This window comes from Solanum verrucosum, unplaced genomic scaffold, assembly GCF_900185275.1.
Source record: "Solanum verrucosum unplaced genomic scaffold, falcon-dt-bn FXZP01000183.1, whole genome shotgun sequence".
NCBI lineage: Eukaryota > Viridiplantae > Streptophyta > Magnoliopsida > Solanales > Solanaceae > Solanum > Solanum verrucosum.
The window spans coordinates 4,131,186-4,155,223 of record NW_026020430.1 but is presented as its reverse complement, the minus strand read 5'-3'; the positions used below and the strand labels follow the sequence as shown (position 1 = coordinate 4,155,223).

The 24,038-nt window shown below is 31.8% G+C and overlaps 4 protein-coding genes across 6 annotated transcripts; 3 read left to right on the top strand and 1 right to left on the bottom strand.

Moving 5' to 3' along the window:
• Positions 1–2,632: 2,632 nt before the first annotated feature.
• On the top strand, positions 2,633–6,845 carry LOC125808029 (probable serine/threonine-protein kinase WNK4). 3 transcript variants are annotated; one of them, XM_049487806.1, is made up of 7 exons: positions 2,637–3,006; positions 3,350–3,615; positions 4,269–4,492; positions 4,842–4,999; positions 5,091–5,403; positions 5,585–5,866; positions 6,148–6,845. In XM_049487806.1, exons 1-7 carry the CDS (start codon positions 2,914–2,916, stop codon positions 6,660–6,662), a joined length of 1,851 nt encoding a protein of 616 aa, XP_049343763.1. In that variant the 5' UTR covers positions 2,637–2,913; the 3' UTR covers positions 6,663–6,845. The 3 variants fall into 3 exon arrangements, with proteins under 3 accessions (XP_049343764.1, XP_049343763.1, XP_049343762.1); XM_049487805.1 differs by having other exon boundaries at positions 2,639–3,006; positions 5,585–5,923; XM_049487807.1 differs by lacking the exon at positions 3,350–3,615 and having other exon boundaries at positions 2,633–3,006; positions 5,585–5,923.
• A 3,915-nt stretch (positions 6,846–10,760) lies between these two features.
• On the bottom strand, positions 10,761–11,949 carry LOC125808031 (transcription repressor OFP3-like). Its single transcript, XM_049487809.1, has one exon. The coding sequence runs from the start codon at positions 11,871–11,873 to the stop codon at positions 10,812–10,814; it is 1,062 nt and encodes a 353-aa protein (XP_049343766.1). The 5' UTR covers positions 11,874–11,949; the 3' UTR covers positions 10,761–10,811.
• Positions 11,950–14,018: 2,069 nt separating this feature from the next.
• Positions 14,019–15,123, top strand: LOC125808032 (transcription repressor OFP17-like). Its single transcript, XM_049487810.1, has 2 exons — positions 14,019–14,297; positions 14,787–15,123. Exons 1-2 carry the CDS (start codon positions 14,048–14,050, stop codon positions 15,107–15,109), a joined length of 573 nt encoding a protein of 190 aa, XP_049343767.1. The 5' UTR covers positions 14,019–14,047; the 3' UTR covers positions 15,110–15,123.
• A 4,711-nt stretch (positions 15,124–19,834) lies between these two features.
• LOC125808030 (CBL-interacting serine/threonine-protein kinase 11) lies at positions 19,835–21,245 on the top strand. Its single transcript, XM_049487808.1, has one exon. The coding sequence runs from the start codon at positions 19,957–19,959 to the stop codon at positions 21,214–21,216; it is 1,260 nt and encodes a 419-aa protein (XP_049343765.1). The 5' UTR covers positions 19,835–19,956; the 3' UTR covers positions 21,217–21,245.
• The last annotated feature ends 2,793 nt before the right edge of the window (positions 21,246–24,038 follow it).

Sequence of the window (24,038 nt, the reverse complement as noted above, 5' to 3'; positions counted from 1 at the left end):
TATTCGATGAAAAATTTAAAAAAAAAAGAAGAAACTCTCATCTTTTACCTTCTTTGTGCGTAGCTTAATTATCATTCGAATATTTAGTAACTCTCATCAACATAAGTATGAACTTGTCTTTGTAACAGAAGGTTGAGAAGAAATTGTTGAGTATTTTTTTTCCTTAATTTTCATTTTACTTTAGTGACCGCTAAAACACTATCTTTAGATTTTTACTTTTTATTTATTTATTTTTCATTGGAAATAGACAGGATTTTTCCTACCTTGTTACATTCATTGTATACTAACATGGTGGGTCTGGAGTAGTTACTTGTAGTCATTATCAATGGAACCAAATCATAAATTTAATTCAACATAAAATCATGATGATGTATCCAAATAACTAATTTCAATTCATGCATCAAATTTTAATTAATTATAAAATTAAAATAAAATTTACCTACTTAAAAGTTATATGTCTGCTTAACTAACTAGAGGATCTAGAAAATATATTCTTGTGTTTCAAAAAGAATCTTAGCAGTTGGCCCTTGTTTATGGGTACGAACAATTACAAATCTGACTATTTCTGATCTTTTTAAAGGCATATTTGGTATTGCTTCTTTGATCACTATGATAATAACGTCACCAATATAAGCATATCAAGTTAATAAGAGTGCAAGTTGATTTTCTGTTTTATTTGAGTTGAAAATTTATCAAAAATGATATATTTTCGTGCGAGTTGATAAATTCTTTAAAATAAAAGTAAAAGATTATATTTTTAAAGCCAAGTCAGACATCAACTTCTTTTTTTATAAAAATGAAAATTAAATATCTTCCTTTACGATTGAGTATTGAAGAGATGATGAGAGTACGTGCACGGTGCATCAAGTGGAGTTATTTTATTAATTAATTTGGTCAAATAATAATGTTTAATAATTGCATTGCAAATTATATGATTTATTTATTTACGTGATAATATAAGAGCAGGTGTCGCCTTTAACATATATTTTTTTCCCTTGCAATAGTCAAACTTGCCCCTTCAGTTTTCTTATAAAGTATAATAATTACTGAATAAGTTTGATGAAATCATCATTTTAAAGAGTTTAAAGTAGCCAATCCAATATTTATACTTTACTAATAATAGCATGATATGCGTCTTTTTGCATAATGTTTTGCCAGATGATTATTTAATCACATGATTTAAGAATATAATTTCTAAAATATTTTATTATTTAAATTAATTACACGATTTAGAATATATATATACACTTTCGAATCATATTATTGTCCATGTTACTAGGAATATTTATCAAGAAATATTTGTCAATTTATAAAATTTAATTTTTTGGGAAGTATAAATAGTATGGTAAAGTACCAAACAAGTTCCTCATTATTAATCTTGATATTGATGGAGATACGATACATAAATAGAGTGCATGAAAAAGAGTTAAATGAAAAATTAGTAAGAATATATTTTATATTTATGATTTTTTAAGAGGCGTGTAAAGGAAAAATAATACTACCATCCTTCCCACGTAGTTGATCATTATATTCGTGGCCTTTTGCAATTCCATAATGGCGTGCATCTAGTTTGACAATTAATTACTTTTATTATTAAATAAAATAAAATGTCTTCCTCAATCTCACCTACTTATGGATTGAACTTGCATTTAATCGATAATATCATAAATAATAAATTGTAATAATGTTTAGTCTATTCATCTTACAATATGTATGTGTATTACATTAGTAGGACTCAAGTTGTCAAATGCAAAATCCATCTGTGAAATTGCCTCCACTCGTGAATGGATGTTGTATTCAAAATTTCAAATAGTGAGAACCATAAACAAATAAAACTTCAAGTTTAGATCGCTCAATTTTTATTTATTTATTATAAAAGATACGTTAGAATGATACTCAAATTTTCAATTATATACTTGTATTTACGCTTGAATGGAAAGTGTACTAGAGTATGTGTAAGATGAATCAAAGAAAAATGAAGAACTCGTTAGTTTTTTAAATTGACACAAGAAAGTGTTCTTATGCTATTGACCGACATCTACTTGTTCCAATCTAACGGGAAGTTTGACAATTCAATTTCTTTGCTAGATTATATTTATCGTCTTTAACATATATTACATTTATCATCTTATAATATCGATCAATATCTACTCATTTCAATTTTTATAAGGAATTTCGATAATGACAACCTTTTTGTCTCATCAAATTTATCATATCTTGAACATGAATTATATAAATAGATAAAGTTTACGTAAGAACTGGTATACATTTTCAAAATCTATATCTATGACTATAACCTTAACATGCGTGAATTTAAAATTTTGACTCCGTCTCTCGCTCTAGCTAGCCCCTATTTCCTTGCACTAACCTTTTAGTCATTATATCACTTGATAAAAGATCTTAAGTTCTAACCTAAAGATTTAGCTTTTCCAATATTCCTGTTTGCCACTCTTTTTTCTTAGTCACCTAGCAACAAATTATAATCCCACCAAAGCAATAGCTACAGATTCTTCAGGTCCAGTTCTTAATTTGTTTTCCTAATTTACTCACTTGGCCAGTAAAAATCTTATTTTTTTTAAAAAAAAAATCAATTTTTTTCCAAGAAAATCCAATCTGGCCCTATTAGTCCAAATTGTGTATCAGCCATTTTCACTTGTGCTATTCTTGCTGTCAAATCAAAACACACTAACCTATCACATTTGTCTCATTTCTCAATCAAATGGTTGTCAGCAACTTCTCAAGACCCTTTTGGCTTCTCTGTTGTGTTGTCTTCTCTGAATCACCTCTTTTACTGAGTCTTGAAATACAAATTTTAGCTACCCACGTAACTCTTAACATCCACAAATAAATAGTTTATCTCTTCTTTTTTTTTAGATTCAACTTGTGCCCAATTTCTCAAGAATCAATTTTGATATGTATTCTGGAGGATTTTCAGATAACTGCAAAGAATCAGAGGAGGAGGGTCTTCGGTATGTTGAAACTGACCCTACTGGTCGTTATGGACGTGTAAGTATTTGTTTTTTCTTATAAAGTTTCAATCTTTTTGCCTTTTTGTTGCATTTTATCATATGGGGTTGATCAATTATGCATTTACAGTTCTTGGTTTGTTGATTTTCATAAATGGAACAGATAAAGTTACTGTTTTTGTTGATTCTTGCAAGTTGTTAGTAGTTCTTGTTTCTTTTTATAAAGTTTCAATCTTTTTGTTGCATTTTATTATATGGGGTTGATCAATTTTGCATTTACAGTTCTTGATTTGTTGATTTCGATAAGTAGAACAGATTAAGTTACTGTTTTTGTTGATTCTTGATTATGTTTGGCATTTTGGTGTTTATGCATGTGCGGACAGTTCGAGGAAGTTTTGGGAAAAGGGGCAATGAAAACAGTTTATAGGGCAATTGATGAGTTGTTAGGTATGGAAGTGGCATGGAGCCAAGTTAGACTTAATGATTTGCTTCAGTCACCAGAGGATATAGAGAGGCTTTACTCTGAAGTTCATTTGCTTAGTACTCTGAATCATCCTTCTATCATGAAATTCTATACTTCATGGATCGATATCGAAAAGAGGACCTTTAATTTCATTACTGAGTTGTTCACTTCCGGTACTCTCCGAGGGTAATGCTCTATTCCTTGTCTATCGTAATTGTTCTCTTCTAATTGCAGTGATTTTAAGTTATGCTGTGAAGTATATGGAAAGTTATGAGCAGTGACGAATCCATAATTTAGAGTCCCATGGGTACGAATCGTTAAATCAACTCTGTGGAGATTGTGAGTCTCGTGTTTCTACCATTTCACCAGCAAGGCATCCTGAAAGTGAATCGTATTCCATGAATATGATATCTATCAAGTGTGGTGTATGGAATATAGGACAAAAGGTGGTGGTATCTATTGATTGGTCATGTCACATAGGCTTGAGTTGGATAGCCAATTACTTTGTTTGATTTATCAGAAAATTCCCCCACTAGTTAATGTTGCAACTTATTGCATGTGAGGGCCCTGGACTTAAAGGTCCCAATTTCGATGACTAATCGTGTTAGTTTATGAGACTAATTGAAAATTTTCTCCTTAGGCTGTATCTTACATGTTATGTCCTAGTGATCTGGCACCTTACTGCTGTAATGTCTCATAAAAAATAAGAATTTAAATTTGAGTTTTGATGCCTATTGTTACGATTATTAGGAGATTTGGAGTATCAGCCCTCAGTTAAAGTATGTATCTGTTTTGAATGTGATGAATTTGCTGATAGGGATACATTTGATTGAATGCAGATACAGAAATAAATATCATCGAGTAAATATTCGAGCTGTAAAGATTTGGGCACACCAAATTCTGGAAGGTCTAGTTTATTTGCATGAACATGATCCGCCAGTGATTCATCGAGACCTGAAGTGTGATAACATATTTGTTAATGGTCATCTTGGACAAGTGAAGATTGGGGACCTGGGATTGGCAGCAATTCTTCGTGGATCACAGAGAGCACACAGTGTTATAGGTAACTCCATCTCCCACTTCCCTTTTTCCTAGCTGGAACTTTTGTCATCACAATCTGTTATAGATCTGCGGAATACCAAGTAGCGGTGACATTTTCTGAGATCATACATTTGAGTTTGGTGAACCTTACTTGTTCGGAACTGAGGCATAGTTGTTTTTGTATACATTTGAATTTGGTGAATCAAGCAAGGTCTGTGGTGTTCTAAATGTCCAAATGAATTTTTCTAGACTGGCTTTGATATTGAGATTTTACTACATATAAACTTCAATCAAATGTAAGGTGCACTAGTGTTTTGTCAAACATTCCGCAATTACTACTAATTGTTTATTATTTCTATTTATTGCAATAGGAACACCTGAGTTCATGGCACCAGAATTGTATGATGAGAACTATGATGAGCTTGTTGATGTATATTCGTTTGGCATGTGCATGTTGGAGATGCTTACTGGTGAATATCCATATAGTGAATGTGTTAACCCTGCACAAATATACAAGAAAGTGATCTCTGTAAGATGCTTTAGTTTTTAGTATCTACTTTTTCGACAGCTTTTATCAGTCAATCAGTAGTTTACTTGCATGCCGTTTATTCCTAACTCAGGGTAAGAGGCCAAGGGCATTTTATAAAGTTCAAGACTTGGATGCACAAAGGTTTATTAGGAAATGCTTGGAACCAGCATCAAATAGATCATCAGCTAAAGAACTAATGCTTGATCCGTTCCTTGTGATTGATGATGCTGATAGTGAGTCAGTTACAATGATGCGACTTCAGAAGCCTATCTTGAATGATAAAATTGCTATCGAGGACCTTCACTTGAATGAGGATGTTCCAAGGACTAATATGACCATCACGGGGAAGTTGAACCCTGAAGATGATACCATTTTTCTTAAAGTGCAGATTGCAGATAAAGAAGGTATCTATTGTGACCACTTTTTTGTTATTGAAGAATAAGAACTTTCTAGGAAAAAACATTAGATTCCATAAGCAGACGAGAAGGATTATGAAAAGGAAAAAAAGGATGTTATTTAGTCCAGTTTCTAGATAAGCACATGAAGCTGAAGCATTCACTGAAATTTTAACACTGTTCATTGCAGGTGGTGTTAGGCATGTGTATTTCCCATTCGACACTGTGACTGACACCCCCACGGAGGTGGCAAATGAAATGGTGAAGGAATTAGAAATTACAGACTGGAAACCATGTGAAATCGCTAATATGATTGATGGAGAAATATCTGGCCTAGTACCTCAGTGGAAGAAATGGAATCAGTTTGAATCCTCCGATTACCATGTTCTGAGCTATAAGGATGATGATAACGATCGCCATAATCCTTTCCAAGGTTTCTCGTCTTCTTCATCTTCCCAAGTATCATTGTCAGGTCTGCTCTCCTCTCAAGTGATTGACACAAATACCAATGACCGGCGTTGGCTTCATGGTATCATTATTTATCTGATCTAGTTTTATATTACCATTTCCACACACGTTCTATCTTTGCTCTATCGTCGAAAGATTTTATTCAATCAACTTGAGTATTAGTTCGCAATGTTGAGAATGAACCACATATGTGTTAGTTGAGTAATATTAAAGGACTAGCATACTTATTTCGACCAGAAAAAAGTTACCAAGACGTGATTGTTTATATGCATTTTGCTCTTGCAGGTGATATGTTTGATGACACGAGCTCTCAATGCTCATCACACTCTGCAAATTATTCCAACTTCAATTACTTCTCTGATGATGAGAATGATCCTGTGACCACCTCTACAAGACAAAGTCAACCAGCTACTGCAATTAGTCACCACACTTCGCGATTCTGCCCTGAGGAAAACTCAAGCACCGGACAGTCTTTGGCAAGAACGTGCTACAAGCAATGCAAAGCTATGCTAGAATCAAAAGGAACTTCTTCCACCTCTAAAGGGAAAGGTAATGATGATACACGTAGACTAACAAGGAACAAGTCCTTAGTTGATATGCGGAGTCAGTTGTTGCACAAGTCATTGGTGGAAGAAGTGCACAAGAGACGATTGTTCAAGACTGTTGGTGCTGTTGAAAACATCGGGTTTCAACAACCTTACGAGGATTTGAAGAGGAGTCCTAGATCGATGAATTGTACTAATTCGATGACATTGTCGAGTGATGGTAAGGGACAAGGTCACAAACCAAGAAGACATTGATTTCTCTTCTACAAAATATGTAATTTAAATAGTAAGGACGATACATATGGTAGTTTTAAGCAGATCAGAGTTTGAATTAAGCAGCTGATGTAATTGTAAATGACAATAAAAGTGTTGTTCAAATTTTGTTCATTTCTTCCTTCAAGCAATGGAAGAATAACACCCTCTTGCAATTTGTGCAAATATTACTCTTGGGACTGACAAAACATTAGACTGTTGGTTGTTCGAAAACTTATGAACCTTTTAGACCATGGTCTAAAGATCTAAATCTTACGAAAAAAAGCCTTGAGAATAGGCCCATAATTTGCTATATATAGTGTATCGTTTAGTTTGTGCCATTTACAACAACTCCATTTTCACTATACTTTCCAAACAAATTATATTCTTGCCTGATTATAGAATATCAAATAAGCAGATCGATTGATTTTAGATTGGTTAAAATAGTTTTTTCTTTTATAAGGGCCAAATGAGCTTTTGCATACCTAGCATTTTTGACAGGAAATTACGCTCAATAATCTTTAAAATGGACAATCTTGAACTTTTGACCCCTGTTTACCTCATAGGACTAACCATGGTTGTCTCCAACACCTTACTACCTACTTAGTCACAAGCTCACGCTACTGAGATCAGCTAATGGGTCAAAATGGGTTGGTTTTTTTGAATGAGTCAAAATAGACTAAACTGTAGGTCGTAATCCAAACCATCCCCTCTTACTAAATTTTATATACTTTGTTTGATTTTAATAATTTACTTAAGCACTTAACAACCCTTCTTTTTTCTTTATTATAATTATATATAATAAATTTTTTAACAAAGTTCCTCATGGATCAATTTGATTTACATTTCAACCTGAACTCTTAACTTAACTGAATTGAATTGAACAGATTAAAATGGACTGAGTTAATAAATAGTTTGAAGGGTATTGAGTCATGTTTGTATGGGTTACTTTTGTCTCTCTTATCTAATTGTGACCATAAAATAGTTAATTTTGTGCAATAATAATATGTGAAGGGCATTTTTATTGATGTGTATGGCATGCTATGTGAGTTATAATGTTCAATAATTGATTAATAGGGCAAAGTAATGGTATATTTGCCCCATGCTTGTTACACTTTTGTTAACAGAATCTTCATGGTGGATCTTTAATGAATGATGAGGCTTCACTTTTTCCCAAAGGTCATTTTGATTTCCAGGTATACAAAGGACATTATAGTTTTAACTGTAATTGGTGAATGCATCTTCTTGGTTCTTTCTTTACTTCAATTAAAAGGGGTAAATCGTAAGGAGGTGAATGAATATGATTCTTTTACTAACGATTATTGGTATGAATTGCTTTCCTCTTAAGTGACCGACTTGATTTTGAATTAATCTAATCAATAGATTCTGAATACTCGAGGCAAAAGCAGCTCTCTCGGAAGTTTGTTTCCACACCTCATCGTCTTAGTGGGACTAGATTGTTAAAAAAAAAAAATAAGGGTTAAAAATTTAATCTTGATTTTCTTGCTAATATTAATTAAGAGTGTGCTTGGTATGATCAAAAATATTTTCTAATTTTTCATGCTTGGTTTGTGAAAATATTTTGAAGAAAACTAAGTTGTTTAAAAATTATGAATATGACTTTCCCTTGAGCAGAAAAAACGACTCTAGCATAAAAAAGAGCACATTAATTCCGGAGTTGTTGATGATTTAGACAACTAGCTCTAAGATTTTTTTTTCCGTAGTTTCCCTTTAATAAGTTGTACTCATTAAATCTCATAAGTAGCATTTCAAGCTCATTATATTGTCTCCTCCCAAACCTCCAACTAGCAGTGGAACCACATATACTTGAGGAGTCGGAAAATTACACTGTGTAGCTAAATAAAAATATTTAATATATATACATCACATATCGACCTTCCTTGACATCAAGCGATTTTACTTTTTTTGTTTTTGACATCTCTTAATCGAAATTTTGGCTTCATCACTGCCTCTTAGCCCCCATACCACCCTATCCCATACTATTTTTAAAGATTTTTTACAATATTTATTTGCTTTCTTACGCAATAATCAAAGAGTGAGTAATTGGAAAACATTTAATTCTGGATTGTGCTCTCGTGACTAGATGGAGTTTGGTACTAAAATTTCCCTAACGACCCTGTTTTTCGATCAACGACAAAAACATACATTCAACGCACAAAATTCGGGTCGGGTGTTAGTGTTAACGTTGTCAATTTCTCTCTCTTTGTTTCTAGTTACATGTTGGCTGCAACTTATGTACTAACCATGCAGTGGCATAGTCAAATTTTTTGGGCATAATACATAAATATGCTTTTTAATTTTGCCTCATTTTATATTTATATTCTTTAACTTTAAGTGTGCACGAGTAGACATTTAAATTTGTATAAAATTGAACAAATAGACACACACATCCTATGTGGCATCCTACATGACAATTTGCGTCCTACGTGGTGTCCTATGTGTATTATGCCGCATAAGACTCATGTGTCTACTTGTTCAACTTTATACAAGTTTAAGTGTCTATTTGTGCACATCCAAAGTTGGAGGGTATAAATGTTAAATGAGGCCAAATTAAAGGGCATATTTAAGAGTGTTCAAGATTAAATATGTACCTATGAAACTTATTTTCACACACACATATAAATATATATAAAAGAAATTCGATGAAGAATGTTCGACTAATACATTTAGCTACGATACTGAGTGCCTGAATGAATACACATCCCTTAATTTTATTTTATTTTTAAATTTAAATGTATGCACTAAGACTTGTACCTATTGTTAATTTGAGTTTATTGATTTTGAATTCATTCATTTAATCATATAGTAAATCTAAGGTTTGAACTAATCTCGTGGAAGGGGGAGTTAAGAGGGTGAGGTAGGATAGAGGTCTAAATTTCAAGTATGATATTATTATTATTATTATTAATTTAAGATATATATATCAATGATACAAAGAATATATATTATCAGGTTATCTTTATCTATTATGGACGATCTTTAATAATTAATCAGACATATCCCTCAACTAAGTTTCTAACAACAATAGGCACTAGCAACTCACAAGATTCTAAATGTCCAACACAATTGAAACATAACGTACATCTTTAATTTGTCCTATATATTTACATCTTTGTGGTCCTTTTCATTAATCTCCATAATTACCATGAAGAATTAGACTTAACATTATTCACTCTCAAACTTTATTTTTTTTAATAGGAAACATCTTTTTGATAAGACAATTAATACTGTTCCCAAAAAAGGAAACTTGACGATCAATGAACAGCTAAAAAATTTGCATTATTAATTTGTGCAAAAGGCAGCCAATAGGGTACCTTAATTATCTCTGTCTTTGTTCACTCATTTTGACAATTATGTAATAGAGAAGGCCACCTTTTACTTTATGACAACAATGCACACTTTATTTATGATTTGCAATATATTTTCTTCACATTCTGTATTTGCACTATCTTAATTCTAATGTGGACCTCTTCTGTCTACACTAGAAAGTGAATGATCAACTAAATAATTTGGGTCGACAAAAAAAATGTGAAATAAAGTACATGTTCATCTCACATAAAAGTTTACAACTTAATCTTGTATCAAAGCAGGATTTCGTTAGAAAAATAAAGGGCAAGTGTTCCTTGTAAACTAAGACGATATTTTTAAAAAAACTTTATTAGAAATTAATCTTTAATGAACTTGTAAAATCTAGAGAAAAAGAATAAGCTCGCAGACCTGAAAAATGAAAATAGAGGCAAAAGGTGGATTTGACGCTTCCCTTCTCCTTTCTAAAGCTCGCGGACGTGAAAAATGAATTATTTCACAATTTATCCTTATTTCTAATACTTTCGGCTTCTAGCTTTACAACTCCCCCGAAATTTAAATAGGGCAGGACAGGACAAGACGGGCAGGGTTAAACCTTTGACAAGTTAAGGCTTGCCTTGCCCGGTTCTGCCCTGCCCTATTTACATTCTTTACCGGAAAATAAAGGGTTTTCCAACAGAATATTCAAATATATACTCATCAGAAAGGGGAAGAAAAGATCAAAAAGTACAATATTTTGCAGCTATGAACAAGTTAGTTAACTAAAAAATTTAAAATAGTAGTGCTTTCAACATTTTTAGAAGAAATGAGAATACTAGTAAATTTTTACAAGTGAAGGTTAGACAAGTTGAACCATATTTGTTCAAATGCCTTTATAATAAGATCATGATATTCATTTGAATTCAATGAAAGATAACAAGCAAGAAGATTTTCCAAGTCTTTCGATGCCCTGATATTGTTTTCGACAACCATTTCGATCATAGATTCTCTAAAATCTTTCTCAGGATCAATTGAAGCCTTCACTATAGCAAAACTAGTCCCTGTTGAAGTTGAACAACTCTCTTTTTTTACCTTCGAACGCCTTTTTGATGATGACACACTATTTCTCTTGCTCGCTACTTTAGTAGAATTTGTTCGTAGTTTTACACCAGAAGAGCTAGAATAATGTTTTCTCGAAACAGGGGAACCTACTCTGTTTTTAGCTTCCTTTTCTCGTTGAGCCTTCACATTTTCGTCCTGGTTTATGTTCTTGATGGAATTCGATGTCTTTGTAATGATCGGAGGGAGTTGATCAATATCTGAAATTTCCGCGTACTCTGTATTAAGATTGTGGAATTCATTCAAGTGAGCTTTATCATTCATGTCTATGATTATATCGGTAGCTGAAGAAGTGAAGTGACAACTACAAGAATTTGGCCAATTCGAGCCAAGTTCATTGAATGATTGAGAATCAACAGAGTCTAATTCTGAGGATGGAGAGTTGAGGAAATCTAATTCAGGGAATTTATCTTCTTCTGTTGAGTAAATAGGAGAAGATGAATTTAACTTGTTTGAGACTGAGACGTAGTTGGAAACAGAAGAAGAAGGAATGTGTTTAGGAGAAGGCTTGTAAATAGTTTTTCTCTTGGATTTTTTCTTAGATGACGACGATGATGATGATCTTCTTGGTTGATCAAGAAAGCTATAAGAATGAGAATTATAAATTTTGTCAACTCTAATGGACCTTCTAGTATAAGAAAATGATGATCTTGGTTGAGAATATTGTGACTTATTTGTAGAAGAAGATGAAAATGGGGATTTATGGTTTTTGGTTTTGCTCATATCTTTAAGCTTGTAAAACCAAGTGTTTGGCATCATATCTGAAAACTTGAACTTGTGATTTCCCATTGGAGGAACAACTTTGCTTCTTTCTAAGCAAAATAATGAAAGTTTGTGCTAAATAAGTAGTGTTGAAAAAAGGAAGAGGGGGACCCTATAGGAAGATATGTGATGAAGAAGCAAGTGGAGCACAGACTAAACAGTGGTTTCTATTTTATGTATGTAAGCCAGCTACTATGTGTTACTCCCTCTATCCCAATTTATGCGACGTTTTTTATTTTTCGAAAGTCAAAACAATTTAAGTTTAACTGAGAATTTGCGCATGAAATAGACATGTTTGAATCTTGAAACGGAGTACTTATTATGATTTTGGCAATACATAAATTGGGCAGGTTATGGGGAAGTTTAGTTTTTTCATACTTCAGACAGTAATGAAAAGTCACAAACTGTTACACCTATTTTAAAATAATGATTTTGGTCCATACTCTGATCGTATAAATCAGCATCGGCCAGTGACGAAAACAGAATTTTTACCAAGAGGTTCATTATTTTGTGTGATTTTTCTGCAAAGGGAAATGAACTCTCTTCTTCCTCTACCCATCAATCCCCTGAGCACGGAGCTCTTCAATAAAAAATTATAGTGTATATATACAAAGTAAATATTTTTTATACATATATATAATAAATAGATGTTGAACTTTCTCGATGAAAATTCTGGTTATGCAAGTGGCCCATCCAATAGGCAAAAAGAATAGAAAAAGGAAGTCAGGAGGAGAAAGCAACCAAAATGCTTTAGAAGAGCAACATACTAGCTATCTTTTAGAATTTCACTAGAGATAAAATGAAGAATTGTGTCCCCCCTTTTCTTTTTTTTTGCTTTTCTGACATTTTTGAGGAATTATCAGTTGTCCATTAATTTGTTTATTGGATATGAGTAAATTATGTGGGACTTTATGAAGTCTGACTTGGCCCCTTCATAAAAAATAAAATAAAAAATGCAATGACAAAATGATGATGATTTATCATTAGTAACAACACATGCCCATAGTGATATGTCTATGGAAAGGTTGTGGTCACCAAACAAGCAAGTCCTCCAGGAATTATGGCAAGTGATCAATTTTTATTTTACTATTAAAAGGTATAATATATAGTCCACAATTTTTCCAGCATGCGTTAAAATGGAGACATATTATATACATTGCATGCAAGTGAAGTTTCCAAATTACTTGTATCTCATATAAGTCTTGCTTTTTATTAAAGTTATAATCATACAAATGTGATTTTCCTCGGACTCTATGGAGGTAAGTAATTTATTCGAGAAAAGGAACTTAATTTATAACGCAAGCTTATGTGAATTTAGGTCATTATTGATGAAGTAAATTGGGAATTCAATACTTAGACACACTTAGGGCGAACAGAACAGGGTAGTGAATATTTTAGCTAAAGAAGGAGCAAAGACTGAGCTTTTTTATTATGATGCATAATAGGCCCATAATTATGGAAGGTATGGGCTAATAGGCCCATGATTACATGGACTATTGGACTCAAAACATGCCTCCAGGAAAATTATTTTGGGCCCAATAGTGTGAACTTTTTTTGCTAGTAGAAATTCTTGATTATAAGATGAAAGGATACAAAGGTGTGAGACTAAAGTGTATCACCATATAATTGTTGTTGACAGATAGATTAATGCTTCTTGAAATCATCTTGTTTATCTTTTTCTTTTCGTAAAATATCATTTGGTATTGAGAATTCATACCAACTCGACTAATTCATATTTGCACCCTTTATTGAGTTTCCTCATTTTAGGGGCTTGAAAGTCGAATATGATACATCAAAGTATGATTAGAAGGATCTCATTTCATCCCGCCACATTCTTGATGGTATATAATATATATATATATATATATCATCCATAATTGTTTATCTTTGATCTTAACAACCATCACGTCCGTTCACAAACTAAAATGTAGATCAGAACTATATTGTATTAGTAATATATATAATTAAAACTAGCTAACAAGAGTTGGTGACATTTCTTTCATGGTACACCACTTTTAATTTCCTCTTTTATATCAAACGTGCAACCAACAACATATTATTCTCCAAAATACACCAAAGTCAACAAATTTAATCTCATATAACACCACACAACTCTCTTGTCAATACCAAATTAAAACCATCGTTCAGTTTTTATACTTCATCCACACTCTTTTCTCAACCGTTTGAGGTACAAAAAAAATATGAAAATGAACACTTCATGTTGCTTGAAATTCAATAATCCATGCAAGAAAATAGTGAAGTTGTTCAAGTTCAAATTAAGAAAGCCTCTCTTTATAAAAAGGCTTCGATTTTTTCGCCCTTCAATAAAATGTGAAAGCAATACAAGCACCCGTAGAAAGCAAGCTTCACAAGTTCTTTCAGTGTTTCGTTCGATAAGGAGATCAAAACCAAGAGAGGAGGACCAAGTCATGGCACTCAAGAGTTTCTCAGGTAAAGGTGGCAAATGGGCGGGTGTACATAGTAAAACTTGAACATGTTAAATGACTCAAATCAATAAACGGTCATGATCATTGACCAAAATTTCTTTGAGTCAAACAGCGGGTCATTATTGATACACCAAACATGACATAATCTACATGTCACCGGTTCCGATTGTGGAATCAACTACTATTAATGCTTGCATTATGATTGACTACCTGCATCGCCCTCCCTTAAGGTGCAAGCCTTCTCCGGCTTTGGACCTTAAGTGAACGTGAAATATACTCTGCATTTTTATTAAATTATCAGCGAAATATTTTGGGTACCAAATTAATTTCATTTTGTATGTGTCAGGACTCAGGACTTAGATTGCATACACTATTTTGAGTCATTTGGACCCAATAATATGTGTCAAACTAACGAATAAGTCATAACTCAACCCGTATAAACTTAAACAGGTTGAACAAATTACTAAAAATGTGTCGATATTTTGCAATGCAGGGCATATTAAAGCACCAGTTCCTTCACCAATTACTCCAGCTTATGCAAGATTAAGTGGAGCTACTAAAAAGGAAGTAGTAATATTTCAGGATGATGTTGAAGATGCATGTAGAAGCTTCGAGAATTATCTGGCTGAAATGATTGTTGAAGAAGGGAAAATGAGGGATATAATGGATGTAGAAGAATTGTTGTACTGTTGGAAGAATTTAAAAAGCCCTGTTTTTATTGACTTAGTCTGCAGATTCTATGGTGAACTATGCAAGGATTTGTTTTCCAATACCTATAAGGATGATATCAACAGTCCACAGAAAATCATGCAATGATCGAGCAGCCTGGTGCACTATGCACAGGGTTCGGAAAAGGGCCCGACCACAAGAGCCTGTTATACACAGTCTTGCTTGCATTTCTACTGATCACATGGCAACAACTTTACCAGTATATGATCATTTACCTTAATTACAGCCTTTTCTGTTGTAAGACATTGAAATTTATCAAGCAATACCAGATCAGTTATGTTGCTTGAATTTTTTTTAAATCTGGTCGCATCTATTTCCATTCGTTTAAAAATATAGTTCCCAGGTAGAATTAGAATTAGGATTTGTGTTTTTACTATATTTATTCAAGTTCATACCGACGGTGAAATGGTTTGTTTCGTTAGCTTCCTTCCTTCCTCCGATGCATTCATCAATAACGGTCCACACTGGAAAATCTTCAGTGAAATTGGCAATCGGAGAAAGTCTTTCCGGCAAGGAATCTAAATCAATCTTATAATATTCATGCAATCCATTGCGGAAATAGATTACTGCCGGATAATCGGCGGTTATCATTGACATTGATACGATTTTTGGTCTTAGGGTTTCAGATTTTTTCAACCTTCAATCGGCAGTCTATTAAGAAAAAGGTGACAGAATTTTTATAATCTAAAGAATTGTGCTAAATTATTAGGCGTTTTTGTTAGGGAACACTTTACTTCAAAGCAAAAACTTAATTTAGTGGAACTCTGTTATAGGTAGTGGACATTGAATGAAAAAAAAAATGTGAAGAGAAGTATTCTTTTTTTAAAAAAAAAAAGAGGCTAAGTTTTAAATAATTTGAAAATTCGGTTAAAACTTAAATAGCTGCCCCAAAGAGGACTACTGGTTCACTTCGTCCCATTTTAAGTCTATGCACCATTGGAATATGGTGGAAATTGCGCAAATTATCCTTCAAAATGGCTGGTTTTTATTTATTTTACCCTTCCAAATATATTGATCTTTAACGATTGAATTTATGCCTAAAAAAACATAAATTCTTTAAAAGCAAAAGTACACGGGACATAAGTTTATGTAATATTATAATGTGAATATATATTTATGCTCTACAAAAAAAAAGTAATGTAAAAGTATATCTCCTCTAATAAAATGACACATTCATCTTTAATTAAGGGAAAAAGGACAAATATACCCCCGAACAATTGTAAATGGTATGCAGATACTCTTCGTCATACTTTTGGGATATTGGTGCCCATGCCGTCCAAAAATTAAAGCATATATACCCTTTATACTAACGGACATACACGTGTCATGATCTTATCCGCCGATAAAATATCGGATCGACGGATAAGATTGTGCCACGTGTCCTTATTTAGTCTTCCGTTAGAGTGAAGGGCATATATGCTATAGTTTTAAGACGACAGGGGCATCAATGTTCCAATAGTATGACGAAGGATATCTGCATATCATTTACGATAGTTCAAAAATATATTTATCCTTTTTCCCTATAATTAATATAATGTGATGTGAATATCCGATATGAGTAATAATTGTCCTACTACTAGATATGGTTTTGTCAATAAGTGTTAAATGCATGTGGGCAGTCCTTGGGCTAATTAATTTACGAAGTATACGCGTAATTAGTCAATTAAACCGTGGACAATTGTCATTCTCCCCTAAACATTTTTATTTTGTCTTAATTATTTTAATTAGATTATAGTACTAACAGTCTTCCCTACTCTAATACTCTCTGTTGTTACCTTTCCCATTTCTCAACTGCACCAACAATAAGGAACCTAGAAGCTTTGACACCTTACATAACTTATTAATTAAACCGGCATGATATTTTTATGCATTACGTGTTGGACTAATACCGACCATTATTATTTATTAAAAATAGTGTTATTAATTCACATGTACTCAGTCTTCTTATTGAATAAATACAATATTATTACTTTCAAGTTGATTTTGTTATAACGCTGCTGAAATTTATAGACAATAATCATATATATAGTTGAATGAATATATTCATATAAAGCTAGCAAGTATGTGACATTAATCGTAATATAGTTGAATAAATATATTCATACTAAACTAGTATGTATACATATTATAGTGGGGCGGAGCAACCCTTTATATCGGTTATATTTAGTAAATATTTTAATTCTATCATTGATCGCAAATCATAATTATATATTAGTGGAACGATTACATTCTACCTACATGAAAATTCAAATCTTTATTAGTGTGAAAAGGATAAGGGAACATCGTCGTATGTGGTATAAAGACAAAAGAAAATTGGGCATGAGAAAATCTGTATTTGTATATACAATTTTCTCTCGCTTTATACAAACACAAACGCAATTTATACATTTGTGTTTGTATAAAGTGAGAGAGACGAGAGAGTGGCGAGCGAGATCTGGGAGAGTGGGAGAGGCGAACGAAAAGAGATGTATATATACAGTTTTTTCTCACTTTATACAAATACAAATGCATTTTATACATTTGTGTTTGTATATAAAGTGAGAGGGGCGAGGGAGCCAGCGAGAAACGAGAGTGGCGAGAAAATTTTAGGAAGAAAGGCGAAATGACAACAGTTTGTTACGGGTTACAATCAAAATCAAACTGTGGTATGACATTTAATTTGAATTAATAATTTGTTATTTTATATAATTTTCCCAGAACTTAAATAGCTTCCCCAAAGAGGACTACTGGTTCACTTTGGAGGAAATTACACGAGTTATCCTTCAAAATGGCTGGTTTTTATTTATTTTACCCTTCCAAATATATTGATTTTTAACGATTGAATTTATGCCTAGAGAAACATAAATTCTTTATAAGCAAAATTACACGGGACATAAGTTTATGTAATATTATAATGTGAATATATATCTATGCTCTACAAAAAAGTTTATTTATGCAGGACAAAAGTAAACGACTCAACGCAAAATAGAGGAGAAGCGGAAATGTCATGAAGTTGAGAAGGGATTAGAGCCAAGGAAATATGGGTAAATTTCATCAGGCCGTCATTCTATTTTATGTTGGTCTCATGAAAATTACATTTTTATTTTTTGCTACGTAAATAAAAATATGTAACAAAATAGTGTCATAACTCATAACAGTCGATAATTTGTTTAAAGTCATATCATCCGTTCAATTTAGAATTATATTCTCAATAAATTAAATTTAAGTCAAATTATGTTTAATCACCTTTCTTGTTGTTTTTATTTTTGCTTACTTCTACTTGTGTAAACTTCTGCTATAACCAACCTATCACACATTTTAATTGGTGTGTTCGTCTATATACCATCTTTTCACATATTCGAAGCATTTCAATTTCACTTCTCTTCTTCTGTCCATCACAAAGATCACTGTCACCTTATCTTATAAAACTCTGCTCCTAAATTATATCTCCTCTAATAAAATGACACATTCATCTTTTAATTAATTAATATAATGCGATGTGAATATTCGATATGAGTAATAATTGTCCTACTACTAGATATGGTTTTGTCAAAAAGTGTTAAATGCATGTGGGCAATCCTTGGGCTAATTAATTTACGAAGTATACGCGTTATTAGTCAATTAAACCGTGGACACTTGTCATTCTCCCCTAAACATTTTTATTTTGTCTTAATTATTTTAATTAGATTATAGTGATAATAGTCTTCCCTACTCTAATACTCTCTGTTGTTACCTTTCCCATTTCTCAACTGCACCAACAATAAGGAACCTAGAAGCTTTGACACCTAACACAACTTATTAATTACTATTTAATTAAACCGGCATGATATTTTTTATGCAATACGTGTTGGACTAATACCGACCATTATTATTTATTAAAAATAGTATTATTAATTCACATGTACTCAGTCTTCTTATTGAATAAAATAATATTTGTTACTTTCAGGTTGATTTTGTTATAACGCTGCTGAAATTTATAGACAATAATCGTATATATAGTTGAATGAATATATTCATATAAAGCTAGCAAGTATGTGACATTAATCGTATATAGTTGAATAAATATATTCATACTAAGCTAGTATGTATACATATTATAGTAGCGCGGAGCAACCCTTTATATCGATAATATTTAGTGAATATTTTGATTCTATTATTGATCGCAAATCATAATTATATATATATATATATATTAATGAAACGATTGCATTCTACATACATGAAAATTCAAATCTTCATTAGTGTGAAAAGGATAAGGGAACATCATCAAAGTATGTGGTGCAGTGTGATGTTGTTCTTAATTTCTTATTGATTCTTTTGAATATGAAAATATATTTGATAGGAACCATTCCTTCTTCTCCCCGAATGAAGCCCTACGTGATGCATATCCAAATTAGTAGAACTTCAATCCTAATATCAAACCTTTAAAAAAGAAAAGAAGGAAACAATGGATACTGGACGGAATTTTTTTTTTGCTTGGATGATATATATAATTAAGCAATAATCTGTTTAAGCAAAAAAATAATAATTAAAAAAACAATACTTAATTGAGATTCATTGGATGACTAAAACGCGTAAACCACAGCCAAAACCGACCTTTTATTCTATTGACTAGAAACGATGAATTATTTTTTATTTTTTTAAAAGAAGTGATGGCTAGCTAATTCAAAGACCAGTTATATCAAAACTAGAGCTTAGACAAGAAGTTTCTTCTTTTGAACTATTCCAATATATATATATACCAATTCACATAGGAAAATAAAATAACTATACTTATACCAATCTTTTAGCTTTTCTTTATCAATCGTATCTAATAAACCAAATAATATTCCAATATATATATATACCAATTCACATAGGAAAATAAAATAACTATACTTATACCAATCTTTTAGCTTTTCTTTATCAATCGTATCTAATAAACCAAATAATTCGATTCCGGCATCCGTTTACCGATGCCGGAGAAGCCTATATTCGGAAAATATGAGCTAGGAAAGCTACTCGGCTGTGGCGCATTTGCCAAAGTGTACCACGCTAGAGAAATCAGCAATGGAAGAAGCGTCGCGATCAAAGTAATTAACAAGAGCAATATTTCGAATAAAGATGGTCTTCCTAACAATAGAATCGAGCGCGAGGTTTGCATTATGCGCCAGCTGCAGCATCCATACATTGTTAGACTCTATGAGGTGCTCGCTACGAAGACGAAGATCTATTTCGTTATGGAATACGTCAAAGGAGGAGAATTATTCAACCAAATCTCCAGTAAAGGCCGATTCACCGAGGATCTCAGCCGGAAATGCTTTCAGCAACTGATTTCCGCAGTTAATTACTGTCATTCACGAGGAATTTACCACCGCGATTTGAAACCTGAGAACGTTCTGATTGACGAAAATGGAGATCTGAAAGTTTCCGATTTCGGACTCAGTGCTACAACTGACCAAATTCAATCATTCGATGGGCTTCTACATACTGTTTGTGGATCTCCGGCGTATGTAGCACCGGAGGTTTTGACGATTAAAGGATACGACGGAGCTAAAACCGATATCTGGTCATGTGGAATTATGCTATTCGTGATGATCGCCGGTTACTTCCCGTTCTACGATCAGAATCTGATGTTAATGTACAAAAAAATCTACAAAGGCGAATTCCGGTGCCCGAAATGGATCTCTCCGGATGTTAAGCGGATACTATCTCGTCTTCTGGATGTAAATCCGGCGACGAGAATAACGAGTGAAGAAATCATCAGAGATCCATGGTTCAGAAAGGGATTGAAATTCATCAAATTCTCAGAAGAGGAAGAAAATACTAAGATAAATTCATTAACAAATTGTTTGAATGCGTTTGATATAATTTCCTTCTCCCAGGGATTAGACATTTCTGGATTGTTCAAATCGAACAATCCGGTGGATGATTTGGAAAGGATAGTGGTGGAAGAGTCGCCGGAGAGTGTAATTGAGAGAATTGAAGAGGTAGGGAAGAAGGAGAATTTCAGGATGAAGAAGAAAAAAGAATGGGGAATCGAAATGAAAGTACAAAATGGTAAATTAACCATGAGCCTAAGCTTGGATGTATATCGATTGACCGAACGGTTAGTAGTTGTGGAAATTCAAAATAGTGATGGTGACGATGGGTTGTATAAAGATGTATGGAGGAATAAATTGAAGCCCGTAATTTTGAGCCAACGGGGAGCAGAGCTTCACATTTCCGACAGCTAAATTTCAAGCATTGGGTGATTTTTAATTTTTAATTTTTAATTTTTTTTACTAAGTTACAAAAACAAAAGAAAAAATGTGCAATGACGTGCTTTGTTTTTTTTTTTTCCAAAGAAAATAGTTGATGTAAAGTTTAAAAAAAAAAAAAGAGTGGGGGAAGTTCATATTGTAAATATATACCTTTTTCTTGTCTTATATTTGTGTGTTATATATCTTTGCTTATATTTTGGATTTAATTGATATACATGTATAATATCATAATTAGTAAAGATTCATATAAGTGAAGATTGATATCAACTGTATCAATTTTTAATTGAGATGTCGATAATTATTTATTTGTTTGTCAATACAAGTTAGTTACCAAAAAAATCAATAACAAGTTGATTTTGAAGTGTAATTATTTTTTTTCCTATGAAAATTAACTCATAATTTATTTTTGATAAAAAATTTGAGGCCTCTAAAATTGGGGGCCTAAGGCCAATGCTTTATTCAACTAAGCATAGAGCTGACGCCACGTAGACGTTAAATGAACATTCCATCTCGTCTTGATTTGATTATACCAGCTTCTTTTCCTTCTAAGAGAATTAAAGAAGATCAAAATGTATACGCTAAAGAAAACCAAAGTAGGACTTTTTTTTTAAAAAAAAAAAAGATTGAGAAAAAGGTGTTAATTACTATACAGACACAGTTCATCTACTTAGAGGATAATATTATATATATTAATATATGTGGGCCATTTTAATCAAAACTAAAGGCTTATAGTTTCATTATAATTATTTGTACGTTAAAACAATAATTTAGAATGTGCTGGAGCTAGCAAATTGCTTGGAGTCATGAACATGGGACGGTCGGACCAATAATCATGACCTTGCTGTTGCAGATAATATAATCATCATTTTCTATGGATGTGTACGCTAGGAGGGAAAATGTTTTAGTTTTTTGCAATAAAAAAAAATACTTTCAGGAAAATAATTAGTTTTTTTTTTTTTTTTGTGTTCTGTGTTACTTGTTATAAAAGAATCTATATAATAATATAAAGGTGAATGTAAGAATAATGATGTGGCATGCCTCAATGGTCAGAATGACTATTTAGCTATTTTGTCAGAATATTGAAATTTTTGCTTATTTTCTATTTAAAACCGTCATGAAAAACTATATATTTCCTTATTAATTAGTATTAGCATTTATTGAAATCAGTCCTACTAATCATATATGTTAACTAATAACGTTATTTCATTTATTCCTTTCCTTATCAATAAAATACTATTAATTTCCTAGAATCTCTCTATATTCTTTATGTTACAAAAGTTTTTCGTTTTAATTAGATGAATTATATCTCATTTGTTTCTTTCCTTATTACTATAATATTAATCTTTCGTAGAATCTCTCCATTTTCCTCATGTTACTTTGATTTTCTTCTCTTTTTCTTTTTAATTGGATAAATTAAATATCATCATTATGAGTATTAATGTATGAGAAAAAATCTACCAATTTTTACTTACAAATACAAACTGAAAATGTCATATTCCTCCTGGCACAAATTGATTTCACTTTCATTCTCTTTGTAATATCTCCATTAAAATTTGGTAAGTTCAACAATTCTCTCTTCTTCTTTTAAATATAAGTTCAACAATCCACTTTGTCGTTTGTGAATAATATTTTTTGTAAATTTTATTTTCATCTTTTTTTTCTCTTTCCTCATGTATGATATAATTTTTTCTCTCTATATTTAAATAGGTTTGCTCTCATCAAGGTAAAATCAATTATCTTCTTTTAAAAATTGCATATACATTATAATATTATTAATTTTGAATTTGAATTTTATGTTTTTCATTTCTAATTCAAATGTATCAAAATTTAACTAATTTTTTTTTTATCACCAATCTTGAGGAATATTGAATTTGTGCAATACAGGTTATTTAAAAAATTTATAGGTACGCGAACCTAACTAATTTATTGATCACCAATCTTAAGGAATATTGAATCTATGCCTAATTTCTTAATGACCCATGTTAAGGAATATTGAATCTATGTAACACAAATTAATTAAATTTCAATATGTAAAAGAGCTTCAATATGACAACAAATTTTGATGTAATAAGTTTTTCTCTTTTTTCCTCTTTTATTTATTTTTCAATGAAAAGCAATATTAAAGTATTATCTAATAACAGAGGACAAGAAAATGGAGGAGCGAGGGATGGCGTCGAAGAAATATACACATTAAAATTACTGAATGAATACAACATTTTATGTTATTGAGGATGAAATGGTCGTGTCACGCTTGAAAGGTATTAAAATAGAATTATGATCATTCAAAATGCATAGAAATAATCTCAGGAAAGATGGTGTATGCACTGTTTTTTTTATCTCTTACTTTTTATTTCATTTTAATACAAATATATTGTTTATTTATTTAATCAAAATTACACTATTCATTATAGCGTCATAACTTAGGAAAGTGAAAAATAATATAAAATAATAATTACTTACGTAAATCCAAAAAAAAAAAGCATCATTTTACAATTCAAGCAATCTAATCATCCTTGACCAAAAAATAATTTCTAATTCATTCACAAATAAGTACAAAAGAAAATTATTGCTAAAGAACTTATAAATGTTATGATTTTATTAACTTGAAAATAGATGTATTGATATAAATATTTGTACTTATAAACATATATAATTGATGATTCTGAAGAAATTACTAATATATTTTTCTATTGAATTATTTTTATTTTTAGATATGCTTATACTTTATTGGGATTTAGTATGATGTTGAGAAATTTCACTGAGGTTGAATTTGCGGTATCTTTCTCTTTTTGGAG

What these genes read in the sequence shown, in the direction of transcription:
- LOC125808029 (XM_049487805.1), top strand. Translation starts at nt 2,914, where the DNA reads ATGTATTCTGGAGGATTTTCAGATAACTGCAAAGAATCAGAGGAGGAG. An exon ending in CTACTGGTCGTTATGGACGT is followed by an intron (nt 3,007 to 3,349) that starts GTAAGTATTTGT and finishes ATGTGCGGACAG; the next exon opens with TTCGAGGAAGTTTTGGGAAA. An exon ending in GCAGATTGCAGATAAAGAAG is followed by an intron (nt 5,404 to 5,584) that starts GTATCTATTGTG and finishes TGTTCATTGCAG; the next exon opens with GTGGTGTTAGGCATGTGTAT.
- LOC125808030 (XM_049487808.1), top strand. Translation starts at nt 19,957, where the DNA reads ATGCCGGAGAAGCCTATATTCGGAAAATATGAGCTAGGAAAGCTACTC.
- LOC125808031 (XM_049487809.1), bottom strand. Translation starts at nt 11,873, where the DNA reads ATGGGAAATCACAAGTTCAAGTTTTCAGATATGATGCCAAACACTTGG.
- LOC125808032 (XM_049487810.1), top strand. Translation starts at nt 14,048, where the DNA reads ATGAAAATGAACACTTCATGTTGCTTGAAATTCAATAATCCATGCAAG. An exon ending in GGCACTCAAGAGTTTCTCAG is followed by an intron (nt 14,298 to 14,786) that starts GTAAAGGTGGCA and finishes TTTGCAATGCAG; the next exon opens with GGCATATTAAAGCACCAGTT.